At 42.0% G+C, this 16466-nt stretch overlaps 1 protein-coding gene across 2 annotated transcripts in view; it reads left to right on the forward strand.

Annotated features, from left to right (window-relative positions):
• The window catches only part of DGKI (diacylglycerol kinase iota), a 395126-nt gene that overhangs the window by 191430 nt on the left and 187230 nt on the right, over window positions 1-16466 (forward strand). For both annotated transcript variants that reach the window (XM_064487331.1, XM_031455444.2), the window contains exons 7-8: window positions 3251-3322; window positions 6669-6785. In XM_064487331.1, coding sequence (XP_064343401.1) covers window positions 3251-3322; window positions 6669-6785 — 189 coding nt within the window. The remainder of the gene's footprint in view (window positions 1-3250; window positions 3323-6668; window positions 6786-16466) is intronic.

Raw genomic sequence — 16466 nt, forward strand, 5'->3', positions numbered from 1 at the left:
TATCACCACTTTCGGGGGGAGGGAGAAAGTGGGACGGTTCAGTGATCCGCCTAGCACGTTGGCCGTGTCTGCAGCGGCTGGAGGAGGGTGTAATGAGGGGGCGTATATTTAGGTGGTTTGGGTTAGGTTTTTATAGTCTGGATGGCATGAGGTTTGTAATTGGGTCACAATGTGGTAGCAGTGACTTTCTCGTTCAGTTAATCAGAAAGCATTCATGCCATGCCTATGACATTCAAAGTGGTATGCTGAGTTATAGAGATCTATTAAGAAATATTACGAAGACTTCTCTCAAACAGCTTATAGTTCCATTGGCGAGCATACACGTGCACATAACATCACCAGCAACTTAGGGCACCTGTTCATTAATGCCAAGGGGGGTACAGCAGATAAGGCCTGCGGGTTAGGATAGATCACAGTGAATGAGGTAAGCTTTGAAGATTTTGTTGTTGTTAGCTTTTGCAGTGGAAATAAAACTCAGGTGCTGTATATGAAATAGTGGTAGGTATTCTAGATGGTGGGTTGGAAGTTTAAAACAGCAAAAAAAAAAAAAGGAAAAAGATAAAATGGCCAGAAAAAAAAAGGAAATAGAAAAAGGCATGTTGTAGAATATAATGAAATCCATCTCACTATAGACAGGAATTTATAATGGCGAGGAGTGGGAGATTGATGTAGAAAAACTGGCTGGAAAGTTTATGGATGGCACTGAAGCCAGCATGAATAGTTTCTTCTGTAATCTTGAGGGAAGAGATAGTCATTCGAATGTTTGAGATTGAGGCTGATATTTACAAAGCAGCGTTTTCCCTGGTGGCATGGCCCCGGGTGGAGTGGAGAGACAAGATAGCAGTGGAGCAGACATCCAGACGTGATGTGACCAGTCACTAGCGCTGGGCACCTGCTAGACATGGGGTCCAGGGTGGGAGAGCCCTGCCAGGCAGCCTGGGCTGACCTCGGGAGTCCCTGCGCAGGTGCTGCACCGGCTTCCAGGCGCTTGCTCTGGGAGGCCGGCCCCCTCCCTCCCACAGCTGTCACAAACTGTTGCTGTAACTCTGAAAAGAAGTTCTAATCTTTTCTCTTTTGGCTCAGTCCATCAGGAGTGGGCTTGAGCAGTGAGGAGGAACTTTTCGAGTGACTCCGGAGTGAAGTCATTCCTGCTTATTTGTGTCATTTTATTTCATGTTGAATAGTTTGTTTCATCTCTGAAGGGACCTGCTGACCCAACCCTTCGGCCCTCTGGACTTTGCGTCCTGTCGCTGAGCGGTTTCTGGCAGGCAGCTGTAACTCGGGGGCTGGGGGCTGGGTGGGTGGAGGCCGGTCGACACAGCAGTGAACCCCTGGACACCCACCTGTCCTAATAATTCAGTCCATGTGTGTTTTACAGGCAGTGCCTCCTTTCCTGGGGAAGTGATATTCTCGTTGACCGGGGAGGCATTGCAAGCCTCATTGTTTGTGGGGAGATGAGTGTGTTTCGGGTCCTTAAGACCACCCCAGTTTCAGTGATTCATTAGGAAGACTCATAGAACACAGTAGATGTTACTCACAGTTGTGATTTATTACAGTAAAAGGCTACAAAGCAAAATCAACAAAGGAAAGGCACACGGGGCAAAATCTGGAGGAAACCAGTTGTAACCTCACAGTTGCAGACGATGTGCTTAATTTTTCCAGCACGAGTTGTGATAACATATGAAATACTCTCTGCCAGTCTCATCATAGACTCAGTGCCTGGGATTTTTATTGGGGGTTGGTTATACAGGCACCCTCCGCATAGCACGTACCCAACTTCCAGACTCGCAGAAGGAAAGCAGGTGTTCAACGTACACTGGGTTTGTTTGTACAAGCAATTCAGGCACAGTGAGCCACTCTCAACTGTCCTGAGAATTGGGGAACCCTGCCTGAAATTCAAGTTCCCAGATGCCGGCCGAGGGCCAGCCTTGGAGGCAGGCCTTTGTAAGGATAGCCGAGACTCATACTTAAGTTGCTGAGAAAGGGATATTGATGGAGAAACTTTTCAAAATCTAGGAGAGTCTGATGTTAAGAAGAGGTCATGTTTCTTGAAGTGCAATTTGAGGTTGGGAGAAAAAGAGAAAGGTCCGAGGAGCAGTCTCAGCACAGAGGACCGAAACTGGTCCTGGTCTCGTGTGCAGGTGCAGGAGATGGGAGAGTAAGAGCAGAGCTGGGATGTGTTTTAGGAGACCAAGAGAGGCGAGAGAATCCAGAAGAGAAGATGCTCAATAGTGTATAAAATGCTGCAGATAGGTGGGAGTTACGGGGACTGCAAAAATGCCATTGAGACTTCTTTTAATAATGTGTGCATGCAGTGTTTTTAAGTTAAAATTCTCTATACACATTAGCAAGACCTATTCAGCCAGTGCTTTAAAAGCTTTCCTGCCCATCTTGTCTTTCTGTTTTCTTTGAATCACTTTACAAAAGCCTTGTCTGAAGGGTTTTTTTTGTTTTGTTTTGTTTTTTGGGTCATTGCTCTGCATTAGTTTGTTTGGACTTAGATTTCACAGGCATTTCACGGAGGAGCTTTGGGAAGTTTAAAAACACTCCCTGAGTGTTACTGTATCCTTCTCTCTGGTAATTATTTAGGGGCCACAGCAGCCAAAAAGAACCTCTTCTTTTCTTGATGGAAAAGTAATTCTGTTTGCTCATTAAGAGGATTGTGTTTGCCATTCCATTAATCTCATTGCTGTTTGCTGGCGAAGAATGGAAATTGAAGGCTGCTTGTTTTGAGTCCCGACATCCCAAGGGGATGGTGAAAGTGTCTGAATTTCCTCCTACACCCTCGGACTCCTCCCAGACGCTCACTTCTAGGTCCCCTGCCTCTCTCATACTTAGTTTCTGTCTTTGCAGGTTCTCGGATGTTAAGGTTGTATAGGACCTCTGAGACGGATGACCACTGTTGGAAAGAACCATGAGAACCAACAGTGGCTTTTCTTTTGCTTACAGTAGAAACATGTCAGAACCACATTTATTTGGGGAAAAAAGAGCAACCCTTTTTGTGGCTGGCTGATGCTCCAATAGAGGGGTCAGTGGTACAGCAGGTACTGGTGCCTCCTGTTTCACACTCCAGAGGATTCGGGGATAGGAAACTTGCGTGGTAGAGGTGGAGAATCTAAGTGCCGACTGTAGCATTCGCCATCCCAGTTACCTTAAACCTGGCCTTACTCACTCTTTGGACTTCAGAAGGGCAGATGCATGCTGTGATGGAAGTGGTTTTAATTTTCTGTCTCTTGTTCTAATATCCCAGGGCTTCCAGCAGAAATTCTCCTTCCACAGTAAAGAGATTGTGGCCATCAGCTGCTCCTGGTGCAAGCAGGCGGTAAGTCTGGGGATGAAATGAAACAAAGTGGGCGCACATTTTATCAAAAATAGATTTAGATTTTGCCGGAGTTCCTGTCTGTACAGGGAATGTTATCCTAATTTATGTATCGTTTCTCTCATAGGATCCTTGAAGGAAGAAAGACAGATTAAAACTATAGAATCGATCTGCCCTCTTGGTGCAGCAGGCAGTGCGTCAGTCTCGTAAAACTATAGAACCAAAGCGTAACTGAGCTGGGAGAAACTGTAGAGATAAATTAACCCCTTCATTTATGTACATTGAAGCTACACTTGATTGATGGCAGCTCCTCCTGTGGTAGGAAGTTGCAACTACAGATAATCCCTCTAACACAGAAATTCAGGTCTTGGTTCTTCTGTTTTTGATGTGGGTGACTTTTTTTTCCTAATGGGGCTGTGTCAGGATAGGAGTCGTCTTGTATCCTTTAGGTTTGGGTGTTATTAGAGTTGTCTGTATGCTCGCTAAAGTGTCCCTCTTCCTTACATTTGAATATATACTCATTAGGATCCAATGGTAATTTCCCTATTAACTTTTCCTATCTTATCTGTCCTTGTATCATTTTTTAACACCTCTGTCCCAACCAGGTGGCTCATTTTTGTTACTGTTTGCCTACAGACCTGTTTTTTTCTTTAACCAGACAATGTGTACTCCAACTCACAGTTGGCAAACTATGGTCTGTAGACCAAATCTGACTGCTGCCTGTTTTTATAAATAAACTTTTATTGGAGCACAGCCATGCCCATCCTTTGCTGTATTGTCCCTGGCTACTTTTCATGCTACAACAGCAGAGCTGAGCAGTTGAAACAGAAACAGCATGGCCCCATAAGACTGAAATATTTACTACCTGTCTTTTTATAGAAAATGTCTATGGACCTCTGCTCTAATCTCTCAGTTCCCCTGTTCTTTTGAACCACTGTATAACTGAACAGCCAGCCTGACAAGAAAGGGCTGTGGCGTTCCAGCTAGGTTGACGGTTCACAGGGAAACATCAGGCCTCTGCCCCCATCAGTTGTATCTAGCCAAGCAAGATCGTGGGGCAGGAGCAGCAGACGCATTTAGTTGAAGCACATGGAATTCACCTTTTTGTGGGTCAAAAACTTCTGAATTTTTGGCAGGTCCATCAGATTCAACCCTAATAACCTCTCTAGCGTAAGTTCCCTAGGTCCCCACGTGTCAGGAAGATCTGCTGTCACTAGGTAGGGGTGCCTTGGTCTGGAAAGCTCAGTGCTTACTGCGTCACCCTCCTGGCACATTTTTTATTCTTGGCATTTCCATCTCTTTTCAGCTAATTGTTACACAAATCATCTTTGTGCTTCTGTTCAAGAACATGTTCACAAATACAAGGCTGTCCTAGTCCTTGAATGAAATTATGCCGACAAGGCAGTATATCCACCTGGAGAGAAAAAAGCAGCTCTAGGGTTCAGGGGTCCCCAACACTGTCTACATTGCTGTTTCCCTGATCTGGTGAGATGCCACTTGCAAGATAGCATCAACCTGGCCTCAGATAGCCTGCATCCGCTCCCGCCCCTGCAGGTATGCGGTGGTGGTTAGGTGGTTGCCCCAGGGTCATTTAATTTGGGAGCTCAGCCCCACTCTACAGTGGACACCTGTGCTCTATTTTTGTTAATCTGTAGTCCAATTGAATCACTACAAAAACGACTTCTGCCTGACTGAGCTTTGGTCAATTCCACCTATCTTTGTGTTCCCCAGTGTCCCACACTGTAGAAGTTGATATTTCAAGGGCTGAAAATATAAAACATTTCAAGACAGATTACAGTGGTGGTATATTTTAATACTAAAGAGCATTCCTTCTAGGATACTTGATGTCAAACAATCAAATGCCTTCTAGGGGCACTTTCTGCAGCAGAAAATAAAACTGGGTTTGGGAACTGGGCTTCATGGATTCATTGCTGACTTTGCCACTTAAAAAGCCAATGCAGTTTTGCACGTAGTCTCCAGATTACGCGTCACTCAGCTATAAATTCAGAGAGCTGGGATAGCTGGTCTTGGAGAGCTCTGCCATTTTAGAAATGCAGTGGCCCTTGATTTGGGGGTTTATTTAATTACTCAAAAGAAAAATCACCTTTTAAAGAAAGAATTCAAATAACATTTCTATGGTATATCAAATTGTTTGCAGAGCGCAAGTAACTGGTGGTAGGGGAATTATTTATTATCTTATTAATTTGTATTTCATGCTTAATTAATTGATTTAGTAATTTGCCTCTGAATCATGTCAGATCTTGAAGATATTTAAAGATAAAATCGCCCTGATACAATTCGGGTGACTATATTTGCCAATTTTCCTGAGACAGTCATAATTTATGTCTGCTGTTCCAACATAATTATTATCAATGCTCCCTTTCATTCTTAAAATTGTTTCAGTTAAGATGATAAATTCTGTGGTCACATTTAGTATAATCCAAGTAGAAGCTAATGTTAATTTTTTTAAAACAATCACTGCGATTAAAATTTTAAAGCCCATAATTGTGTAATGGAGATTTTATGTTTTCAGAAAACAAATGTTACCACACATCATTATCACTTTATAGCCACAAACAAGACGACTGAAAATGTGACTGGCCTCAGGTTACTCAGTCCATTGGAACAAGCCTTAAGCCCCTGGAACTCAAGTACTGTTATGGTCATTAGTCTACACTTCCTTCCTTTCAAAAACAAAAAGCACTTTAGATTTGCCAAGTGTGATAAGACCATTATTTTTTAAGTAGCCCTAGCCAAACCCAGCAGGAGCAATCGCTTTGTTCCCTCCGGGATCAACAACTCTCTAGAAGAGACATCTTCTTTCCTGGGTCCCCTAACCTGGAAGGGCTACCTGGGAAGGACTTAAACGCCTATGGATGGAAAAAGGAGAGGCCGACAGGTGGCACTGCCTTCCTGCTTGTCTTCATTTCCTTCTCAGCATTATCCCAGACCAACCAGGTCTGCAACCAGCACAAGCCAAGTGAAACAAAATTACGTGTGAAGTTAGCATTCACAGAACTCTCCAAGTCTCTCACTGTTTATGTAAATATCCTATTAAAAGGTTATAAAGTTTTAGCTGGCCTTATCCTGTAAGATTGAGTTCTTTTTATCAATTGGTCCTAGTTTGAGTTCTTTTTATCAGTTGGTATTTGTTTGTAAAGCGGAATGAATTTGAAACCTTGTCTTTAAGCTCCTGGCGCTGGTTGGGCAGTGATGAGGAGTGTGGGACCTCAGTGTGCACGCGTGTGTGTGTGTGGGTGTACACGTGCGTGTGTACCTGCACTCATTCCTTCTTGAGGCAGCCTTGCCCTTTGCACAGAATTGTTTATTGGCCTGTTTTTCCCTTCAGTTTCACAATAAGGTGACCTGCTTCATGCTGCATCACATTGAGGAACCGTGCTCCCTGGGGGCTCACGCGGCTGTCATTGTCCCACCCACCTGGATCATTAAGGTGAAGAAACCTCAGGTAACTGCCGGGACCCCGGTGCTGCTGGGCCAATGCAGAGAAAAAGTAACCGTTGCTTCTTGCTTTTCTCCCCCTGACGAGTCTCTGGGTTCCTCCAATCTCTGCTCACTCCACCCCACAGTCCCAAGCTTAGCTTCCCAGTTCATCCTATTAGCCCATCACTATACTGCGTGGGGGGCTCTCAGGGAACCAGCCTCCTCTTCCTAAAGAAATCCGAGTCCCACCGCAGGCATGCTTCCTCCCCTGAATTCGTGTGCCCATGCTCTTCTCTTTGATGGGCGCTCTCCTGAGTAAGTTGAGGACCCGTGGTGGGTTCAGCTGATTCTTACACTACTCTCTTCTCTTCCAGCCTGGGCACCCCCAGGGAGTGGCGGTGAGGGCACACTGTGCAGGCTTCAGTGTTTGGTTGAGATTACCACCACTTCCAACCTGAACGGCAGACTGTGGGTCATGACCTTCCCAAATACACAAGGCCTGCTTAGAGAGCAACACTCTTTTCTTAAGGCAAAGTAGAAATTTATCCTCTCAATACCTAATCTCATTCTGTATTCGAGCCTCGTTGTACTTTCTGTCCTGGAGAGCGTCTGCTGTAATATTCTGGGAAACCTCGGTGGTTTTCCACAAGGTCCTCATTTTCGATAGAACCCTTTCTACCTTTGTACTATACATCTTAGACAGTTATCTCCGGGTTAGGGGATAGCAGACTTTTAATGCTATGGGGAGATTACACCTCCCCTAGGGTGCAGGGATCTTGAGGAGTTTTCTTGAATGCAGTAGCTTTAAAAGATCTGGCAGTCCGACTTCATATGATCTCCAAAGTCATCATGCAGTGTATTCTCATTAGCTCAGTTTTACGTAAAAACTGGTGGATCAGGGACACTTTTTTCTTTCATGTGTTTTATGTAGTTTTGCTTCAGTTGTTGAGTAACATTTACTAGTAATCTTTGCAAGTTACAATCCATAGAAGCCCTTAGGAAATGTTTTTCAGAGGCAAGTACAGTATCTATACGTTAGAAAATGGAGCATGTAGTAATTTCACTTTACATCTTAGAGCCAAATGCCAACAGATGCTTAGTGAGTTGTCCAAGGTGATCAGTTACAGTGCTGCATCAGAGATTCGAGTGCACTGGTTTCCAATTTAGTGCTATATTTTAAAATCTCTTCAATAGTTTTACTTCTTTGTGTGTGTTTTCCCCCCTAAAATTCAGTGATCGCTCCACGTGCTTTATGGTGAACGTTCAGTTAAATCAGTAGGTTTTCATCAAAAGCCTGGATGGTACCAGGAAGGCTCCTAGGCATTGTGATGTAATACATGATCCTGGCTCTGGAGAATCATGTAGTTATTTTAAGGAAAGATCAGGGAGAGTTTCATGAAGGAGGTGGGGTTTTTTCCCATCTTTAAAGGTGGGTGGGATTTAGATCAGTGGAGAAGGAAAAAGCATGCAGGAAGCGGGCACAGGCGAGGAAACTGTGTCCCAAATGATAGTCATGGGACTGGAGACTAGTGTGACTGCCGAGGAAGGTGTACGTAGGGGGTGTAGGAATGAGCACAAAGTTGCTCAGGCCTGACTGGGGGTTATTATTGATCCATGTGAACTTTGTCCTTTTAAGCAAAGGAGTGATGGAGTAAAACTGTACTTTAGAAGGAAACAACTCTCAGGAGAGTGTAGAATGACCTGGTGGTTTGGGGGCTTTGGAGGACTGGAGATAGAACAGGAAAATCAGAAGGCAATACCACTTTTCAGGAAAATTCTAAGTTTGACTTTTCTAAACTAAAAAAAAAAACTTTGTTGTTGACATTTTCAAGGAAGTGAAGAAAAAGAGAATAATGAATTCTTCTATAACTGTGAACTCTTCTCTGTGATTGTTTCATCTGTCCCCTGCCACACCATATTTTCCTTCTGCTTAACTAAATTTGGTTTTGAGATTCACATGCCTTTGTAAGAAATAACACAGAAGGGTCCCATGTACCCTTACACCCTTTCCCCTCCTGGTAACTTCTTGCAGTGTTACAGTCTAACATCACAACCGGGACATTGACACTGGTTACTCAAGACATAGACCAGCTCCATCACCGCAAGCATCCCTCATGTTGCCTTTTCATGGCCACAGCCATTTTCTCGTGGTCTCACCCCATTTACTCTGTCTTCCTGAAAGTGGAAATCTGTAAATGCTTCATTTTGCTTCTTGGAAAGATAACTATTACCTCAGTCATCAACATTAGATAATTCGAGACGGCGTTTTTAAAATATTTTGATTGTTTCAAATATATCTTTTTAAAGTTTTTTTTTTTCAAATTAGGATCTAAAGTCTACAACTGCCTTTTTTGTTGACTTCTCTCTTAAATCTCTTAATTCATAATAATCTATCTTTTGTGCCATTTATTTATAGGATAAATTGAGTCACTTTGCCTGTAGAATTTCCCATATTTTTATTATGGCTGATTGCATCCTTTTTGTATTTTAGAATTATTTCCCTTATTGCCCATATTTCCTGTAAAAATAATAATCAGATATTTAGATACATAGACTCATTTAGATTCAGGTTTAGTTTCCTGGCAGAAGGACTCCATGGATGCTGGTGCATATTTCCATAATGTTGCTTTTAAAGGAACATGATACCAGGTGGTTCACTCTCGTGATGTTAAGATCAGTCAGTGCATTCAGGAGCTATCATCCTAATCCATTGTTATAAACTTGTTCATTAGCCTTTCACCTAGTGTTTTTTATCCATTAAAGATTGTTACCTAAATCTGTTTTTTCACTAGGGGTTGCTAAAGGGTGATTTTCCAATTTTTACTCCCCTTTTTAGCTACAATTTTTCTGTAAAGAGACTTTTCCCTTATAACCAGCAAGTAACATAACAAATGTTTGCGTGCTTGCCTTTGTAAATTTTCAGAATGATGAGTTGGTACTTCAGCAGCTTTTGTTAGGTGGCAGGGTGGGTGGTGGTGGTGATTTTTGGAGAGTCTTCACAGTCTGGATGCTAAAGTCCAAATTTTTTTTCATCACACACTTCTATTATCTTCTATGATTCAGGATATTGTAATAAAAAGAAAGAGAGCTCAAATTTATTGAATGCTTCATATGGGCTAGGAAATATTTCAAGTGTTTTACATTCAATATCTCATTTTATTATCACTGTGCCCTATGAGGTAGATATTTTATTCGTCCCACTTTGTGAGGAAGCTGAGGAAAGTGAGGACTAGAGAAGTCAAATAAATAACCCAGGGCTATATAGTTTTAAAGTTTGAGGTGGCATTGAACCCAGGAATTCTGATTCTGGAAACCAAGCTCTTAATGATATGCTGTGCTCCCTGACTGTCTTACTACAGCAAGCCTTGCTGAATCACATGTCTAACAGTTTTGGTGGCTCCTCCTCCTCTGGGCTCCAAAGCCATCAAGTAATTTAGTCAGTCGACTAAGTTCTATGTAAAAGCTGGTGTCTGATGAGCTTAGGGGGCAACATAGATGTGATTAAGAGCTCTAGCTTGCGAGTCAGTCTGGGGTCTATAACCTTGATCTGCCATTTAGTAACTTGTATAATCTCAAACAACTTAAACTCTTCAGTTTCTCATCTGCAAAGGGTGAATAATACTAGTACCTAATTCATGGAGTTTTCGTGAGGACTAAGCGAAAAAACAAATAAAACACATAGAACAGCACCAGGCTCATTGCAACCACTCAGGTGTTAGCAGCTGTTGTTTTCCTTCTTGTAGGAGTACAGGATATCAGGTGACGCTGTCCAACAACAGACTGAAAACAGTGGACAGTCCTCCAGGGGTCAGGACAGAAATTACTGATCCCTGAACCATCTGTATTACAGTGAAAGAGGATGAGATTTCCAATGGAGAGGGTAGAAAGAGACAAGAGTAGGGACCATGCCTGGCATCTACTCTTGTTTCCAAGTGCACCTTGAAATACTCTATAGCTGTCACATTTTACACTGCAGTGGGATTGTGTGTTTACGAGCACAGTGCCTGTCCCATGGGAGACAGTCAGGACCTATACATTTACTTAATAAAAGGATGGATGAAGACTGGATGAACATCCACACCCAGAAAGAGGAAGGAGGAAGAGAATCCTGTAAGACAGTGAACTATGATGGCGTAAAGTTTCATTGTTAAAAGTGGAAAGAAATAGGACAGTTGTCAATGTTGAATTCTGTAGACATTAAAAAATAACAAGGATTGAGAAAAGTCTTTGTTTGGGACGAGATCATTGATGACCATAAAAACTATAGTTTGTAGAGTGTGGAGCATGGGTGGCAACCTGTTAGTGATGGTATGGATGCAGTAAGATTACAGAATTTGTTGGACATTGAGAAGTGGTTAAAAAAAAAACAGTTTGGAAAGTAGATGGAGAACAACAGATAAAATGTTTTTCCAACTTCTAGAATTTTTATCTATCTATCTATCTATCCCCCATTGTCTATGTATTTTTGTATTCTATGACACTGCTTAAAAATGATAAGATAGTCTGAATTGAATCAAGGAAACATTTAATTAACCACATTAGAGATGCTATTATATGCCATGGGAGGTCCAAAGATGAATCAGATATTCATTTGATGTCTACAAAGGGTATACTCCCCAGTGGGGAAGGTAGACACAACCATCTAAACCATTGGTCAGAGTGTGGATTCTGGGGAGGATTTCAGCCATGTGTAAATCTTTAGTAAAGCAGTAGCTTTCAGATGTCTAGGAAGGTTTGCCTTTTTGATCAGTGTGCGTCTTGTAGAAGAGATAGACATAGGGTGGTGAGAGGAAGGGGCCAGACAGAGTGGTTGAATCAGCCCTGGTCAGTGAGACGCCTACATGTCTAAGATGGAGAATGGGAAGCCACCTAAGATACGGAAACATGGAGCAGGATTGGACAGCTTCAGTCCTGGAGAGCATCCTAGGCTAAATGGGAAGTATGTCATTTGTGCTTGGTCTTGAACGATGGAGGGGGGCACTAGGCAGAGGGATGAGGAAGGACAGTGCACGTTGATAGGACAAACCGAGAGCAACAGTTAAGAGGGATCATCAAATAAAGTTGGCTTTATTTGTGATGCTTGTGTCTAAACAAATGACTCCAGAGAAGAAGAGGAACGGAAATCTGCTGAGTGTATAATGGTCAGGAGAAGTGGGTTGTACAGAGGTGGAATTAAACTGTGCGTTTTCCTTCTCTGTTAAAAGGTGGCTGGTTCTGAGTGGATGATTACTTCAGGACCAGCAGGGAACAGAGCTGGGTGAAACTGTGATGGTAGGGGAAATGAGGGCTGCCTGGATGATTTGCTGGATTTCATCACCAGGTTATTTGGAGAGACCTAGAGGTTAAGAAATAATGGAAGGTAGAGGACTGAAAGGAATTAAAAGGAAAAGAAAACCAAATTTCAGGAACCAAGCTTGACTCTGTTGATATAAAGTCAAAGTTATATTTAAAGTTACAGATTTAAAGTCTGTGTTTCTTCTCTGAACTGAAAATGTTAGAGGATAATGTTTTGACCAGATAAACAAGTTAAAGATGTTTAATGGGGAGGGTATAGCTGAAGTGGTGGAGTGTGTGCTTAGCATGCAGAAGGTACGTCCCTGGTACGTCCATTAAGAAAATAATTAAATAAACAAACCTAATTACCGCCCTCCTCCCCCTCAAAAAACAAAAGTTTTTTTTTAACATTTTTATTGATTTATAATCATTTTACAATGTTGTGTCAAATTCCAGTGTTCAGCACAATTTTTCAGTTATTCATGGACATATACACACTCATTGTCACATTTTTTTCTCTGTGAGTTATCATATAACATTTTGTGTATATTTCCCTGTGCTATACAGTGTAGTCTGTTCTACAATTTTGAAATCCCAGTCTATCCCTTCCCACCCTCCACCCCCATGGTAACCACAAGTCTGTATTCTGTCTGAGTCTATTTCTGTCCTTTATTTACGCTTTGTTTTTGTTTGTTTGTTTGTTTTTGTTTTTGTTTTTTAGATTCCACATATGAGCGATCTCATATGGTATTTTTCTTTCTCTTTCTGGCTTACTTCACTTAGAATGACATTCTCCAGGAGCATCCATGTTGCTGCAAATGGCACTATGTTGTCGGTTTTTATGGCTGAGTAGTATCCATTGCATAAATATACCAAATCTTCTTTATCCAGTCACCTGTTGATGGACATTTAGGCTGTTTCCATGTTTTGGCTATTGTAAATAGTGCTGTTATGAACATTGGGGTGCAGGTGTCATCCTGAAGTAGATTTCCTTCTGGATACAAGCCCAGGAGTGGGATTCCTGGGTCATATGGTAAGTCTATTCCTAGTCTTTTGAGGAATCTCTACACTGTTTTCCATAGTGGCTGCACCAAACTGCATTCCCACCAGCAGTGTAGGAGGGTTCCCCTTTCTCCACAGCCTCTCCAGCATTTGTCATTTGTGGATTTTTGAATGACGGCCATTCTGACTGGTGTGAGGTGATATCTCATTGTAGTTTTGATTTGCATTTCTCTGATAATTAGTGATATTGAGCATTTTTTCATGTGCTTTTTGATCATTTGTATGTCTTCCTTGGAGAATTGCTTGTTTAGGTCTTCTGCCCATTTTTGGATTGGGTTGTTTATTTTTTTCTTATTGAGTCGTATGAGCTGCTTTTATATTCTGGAGATCAAGCCTTTGTCGGTTTCACTTGCAAAAGTTTTCTCCCATTCCGTAGGTTTTCTTCTTGTTTTACTTCTGGTTTCCCAAAAGATACTTAAATACTAGTGCAAGTACTTGGAGCTGATGGAGCAAGACCTGGGTGACATGAAGTTTTTGTGGGGTTCGATTTGTAAGGGGGAGACTAGAGGTGTGTGTTTTTTAATAAATAACATCATTCTACACTTAACAGCTTTAATATTGGCTTTCCCAATTTAAAAAAAATCTTAAGGGAAAAGTCTATATTAATACATATAGATTTGACTCCCTTTTAAACTGCTGTATATATTCCATACTGCGGATATTTTACAATTTATTTAAGCCAACTCCCTACTGATAGATATTTATATTCTTTCTAATGGTCTACTTATGAAAATGCCACAGCCAACTCCTGCCTAGCCTCATGTGGGCTTTCTTCATGCCAGCCCTTATTTCTTAAGATTGGATAATCTTAAAATGCTGGGGACCCCAAGACATGTAATAGCAATGACCAACAGTCTCTCTCAAAATTGCCCAAGCGACTTCCTTTGATCAAGTCTAGAGGTTAAGTAATAATTGCTGTGATTTGGCCAAATATGCCTGAGGAGTAGCTGAGACCCTGTCCTTAATATTTGAATGAGTTTTCTTTCTTCTTCTGCTTGGCTGTCCTCTCTGCCACCTTTGCTGCAGTGGTCCAGCTGGGGCAGGGCAGAGGGAGAACGCTCTTTAATAGACAGAGTCCATGACTCTCCCACTTACTATCATCAGAGTTTTGACCAGTGTATGATGGGGGAAGACTTCATTTGGGATGATGAAGTGAGAGATCTTCTCTTTAGATCTGTTATTGTGACTGGTCCTTTGTGAGCCCATCGCCCAAGGAAATCCCTGAAGAGTAGTAAGAGGTAGTTAGGTTTCACTCACAGTTGAGTAATTCACCCACAGGATTTCTTAACATCCCAGGAAGGAGCCATAACTATGATAAAGATTGGTGATAGGATTATTTTTGTGGCAAGGTAAAGCTGCTCCAATACCTGGTACAAGGAAACAAAAAGCCTTTCTCTTTTCTTGGGATTTTTAACGAAAGAGCGGGCACAGAACGTGCAGGGGTGAATGCTGTTGGAATCAGGAGAATGTAAAAATCCAAAGGAGAACACAACATTTCGCTGTTTGAACAGCGTTGAACTTGCAAAGTGAACCCTTTGTCTCACTGAGTTCGCTGCCCCTGATAACAGGGGTGCTTTGTTTTAGGACACAGGGCAAGTATTAAAGGTTTCTTGACTGTATCACCAACAATTCTAGACAATAATGACTTGGTACAATGTTTACATTCTTGAAAAGCATGTGGTTTTGTTTAACTCTTACAATACCGACCAGGCGGGGTGAGCGATATTGTAGATTCATGGGTCTAGGTGATTTGTCATGGCCAAAACCCAGATCTGCCTTCACATCCCTCTTTTCTTCCTTGAATGATGCTGCCTTCTAAAAGAAGTTCTATATTGAGACAGAGATACATGTTTACACAGGAAGAGAAGGAAGCGTCGGGAATTTGGAGGTGTGCTGTGAAATTCCACACTGCTTATCTCTTGCCATTGGACCATCCGTAGGGCCATAACTCACTCAGAGCTCACATAGAAGCGTCCACGTTCTGTAAGTCAACCACAGTGCTTGATCTTTGCCCCTCCTGTTTTGTGAGATGAAGAAGGCTTCAGATGCACTTGGCTTGGTGAGGCTCAGAAGCACTTGTATCTGTGTTTGAAAAAAAAAAAAAAAAGCCATTTTGTGTGTCAGTTCCCTATTAGAGTTGAGTTCCTCGCCTGCTCTGTTTTCAAACACCCAGCCTTATTCTGATGTGGTTTTCTAACCTGTTTCCCAAACGTATTTGATCATCGAATCACCTCAAGAGCTGTGATTTCTGTGATCAGGCAAGTTTAGGAAACAGCCTTAGCTTGATCCATTAGACTATCTCTTGGGGTTTAATTATTGAGTCCTGTCAAGAACCAAGGCCTGTAGGGTGTTCCTGCAAGCCCTCAATGTCCTGCATTGCTCCAGGCAGTAAAGGAACAAAAACAACAAAGAAGTGAGGAAACAAGGACTCACTCCCTCAAGGTCATTTTCAGAATCAGGAAAGGCTCAGGCAATGTTGTGAACTATAAAAATATTGATTTATCTTTTTCAACAACAATTTGAGTGCATACTGTGTGCCAGGCCTTCGTGCTAGGTGCTGGGGATGCACAGCTGTGGACGAGGCAACTAACATTTATGGAAGTGCTTATCATGGGATGGATACCAAGCTAACTGCTTCACACACCTTTTCTCGTTTAAACTTCACAACTGTCCTGTGAGGTAGGTATTAACACCTTCATTTTAAAATTAAGAAACTGTTATTTCGAAAGTTCAACTGACTTGGCCAAGGTCACAGATCTAGTAACAGGGAGAGTCAGAAGGTACCCTTGGTCTGTCTGATTCCACAGCTCACATTCGTCAGCTGGATGTTCTGCTTTACCACACCATGTATGTCTCCTCTCTCTGCACTCTGTGCTTCTAATAGATGTTCTCAGCCCTGGCTACACATTAGAATTTGCCTTGGGAGCTTTGTTATTTTATTTTATTTTATTTGTATTTTTTAAAATTTTATTTTATTTTTAAAAAGTACCTTTGCCTGGGCTTCACCCCCAAACAAATAAGAATATTTGTTGGGGCCCAGGTATCAGCACTCAGAGCATCATTAACAGCCATCAGGTAGATACTGCTTCTGCCAGTCTCATCGTTCACAGCATTCTTCTTGGATCATTTGGCCAGTTAAACACTTAACAGTTCCAAGTAATTTTTCTCCCCTTTTAATAAAACAGAAAACAGTCAAAATATAGCAAATAATTGAAGAATGCAGAAGTTTCCCAAAGAGGGACATGATAGTACATTCATTGAAAGAAGAATTCAGAAACTTGGAGATCTGTTTGCTGGAGGAGCATAGTCTAGAATGAGCGATGAGAAATAACCTGGAATCCAGAACACCCTGAGCTTCTGGATCCCTTTT

The sequence above is a fragment of the Camelus dromedarius genome, chromosome 7 (assembly GCF_036321535.1).
Source record: "Camelus dromedarius isolate mCamDro1 chromosome 7, mCamDro1.pat, whole genome shotgun sequence".
NCBI lineage: Eukaryota > Metazoa > Chordata > Mammalia > Artiodactyla > Camelidae > Camelus > Camelus dromedarius.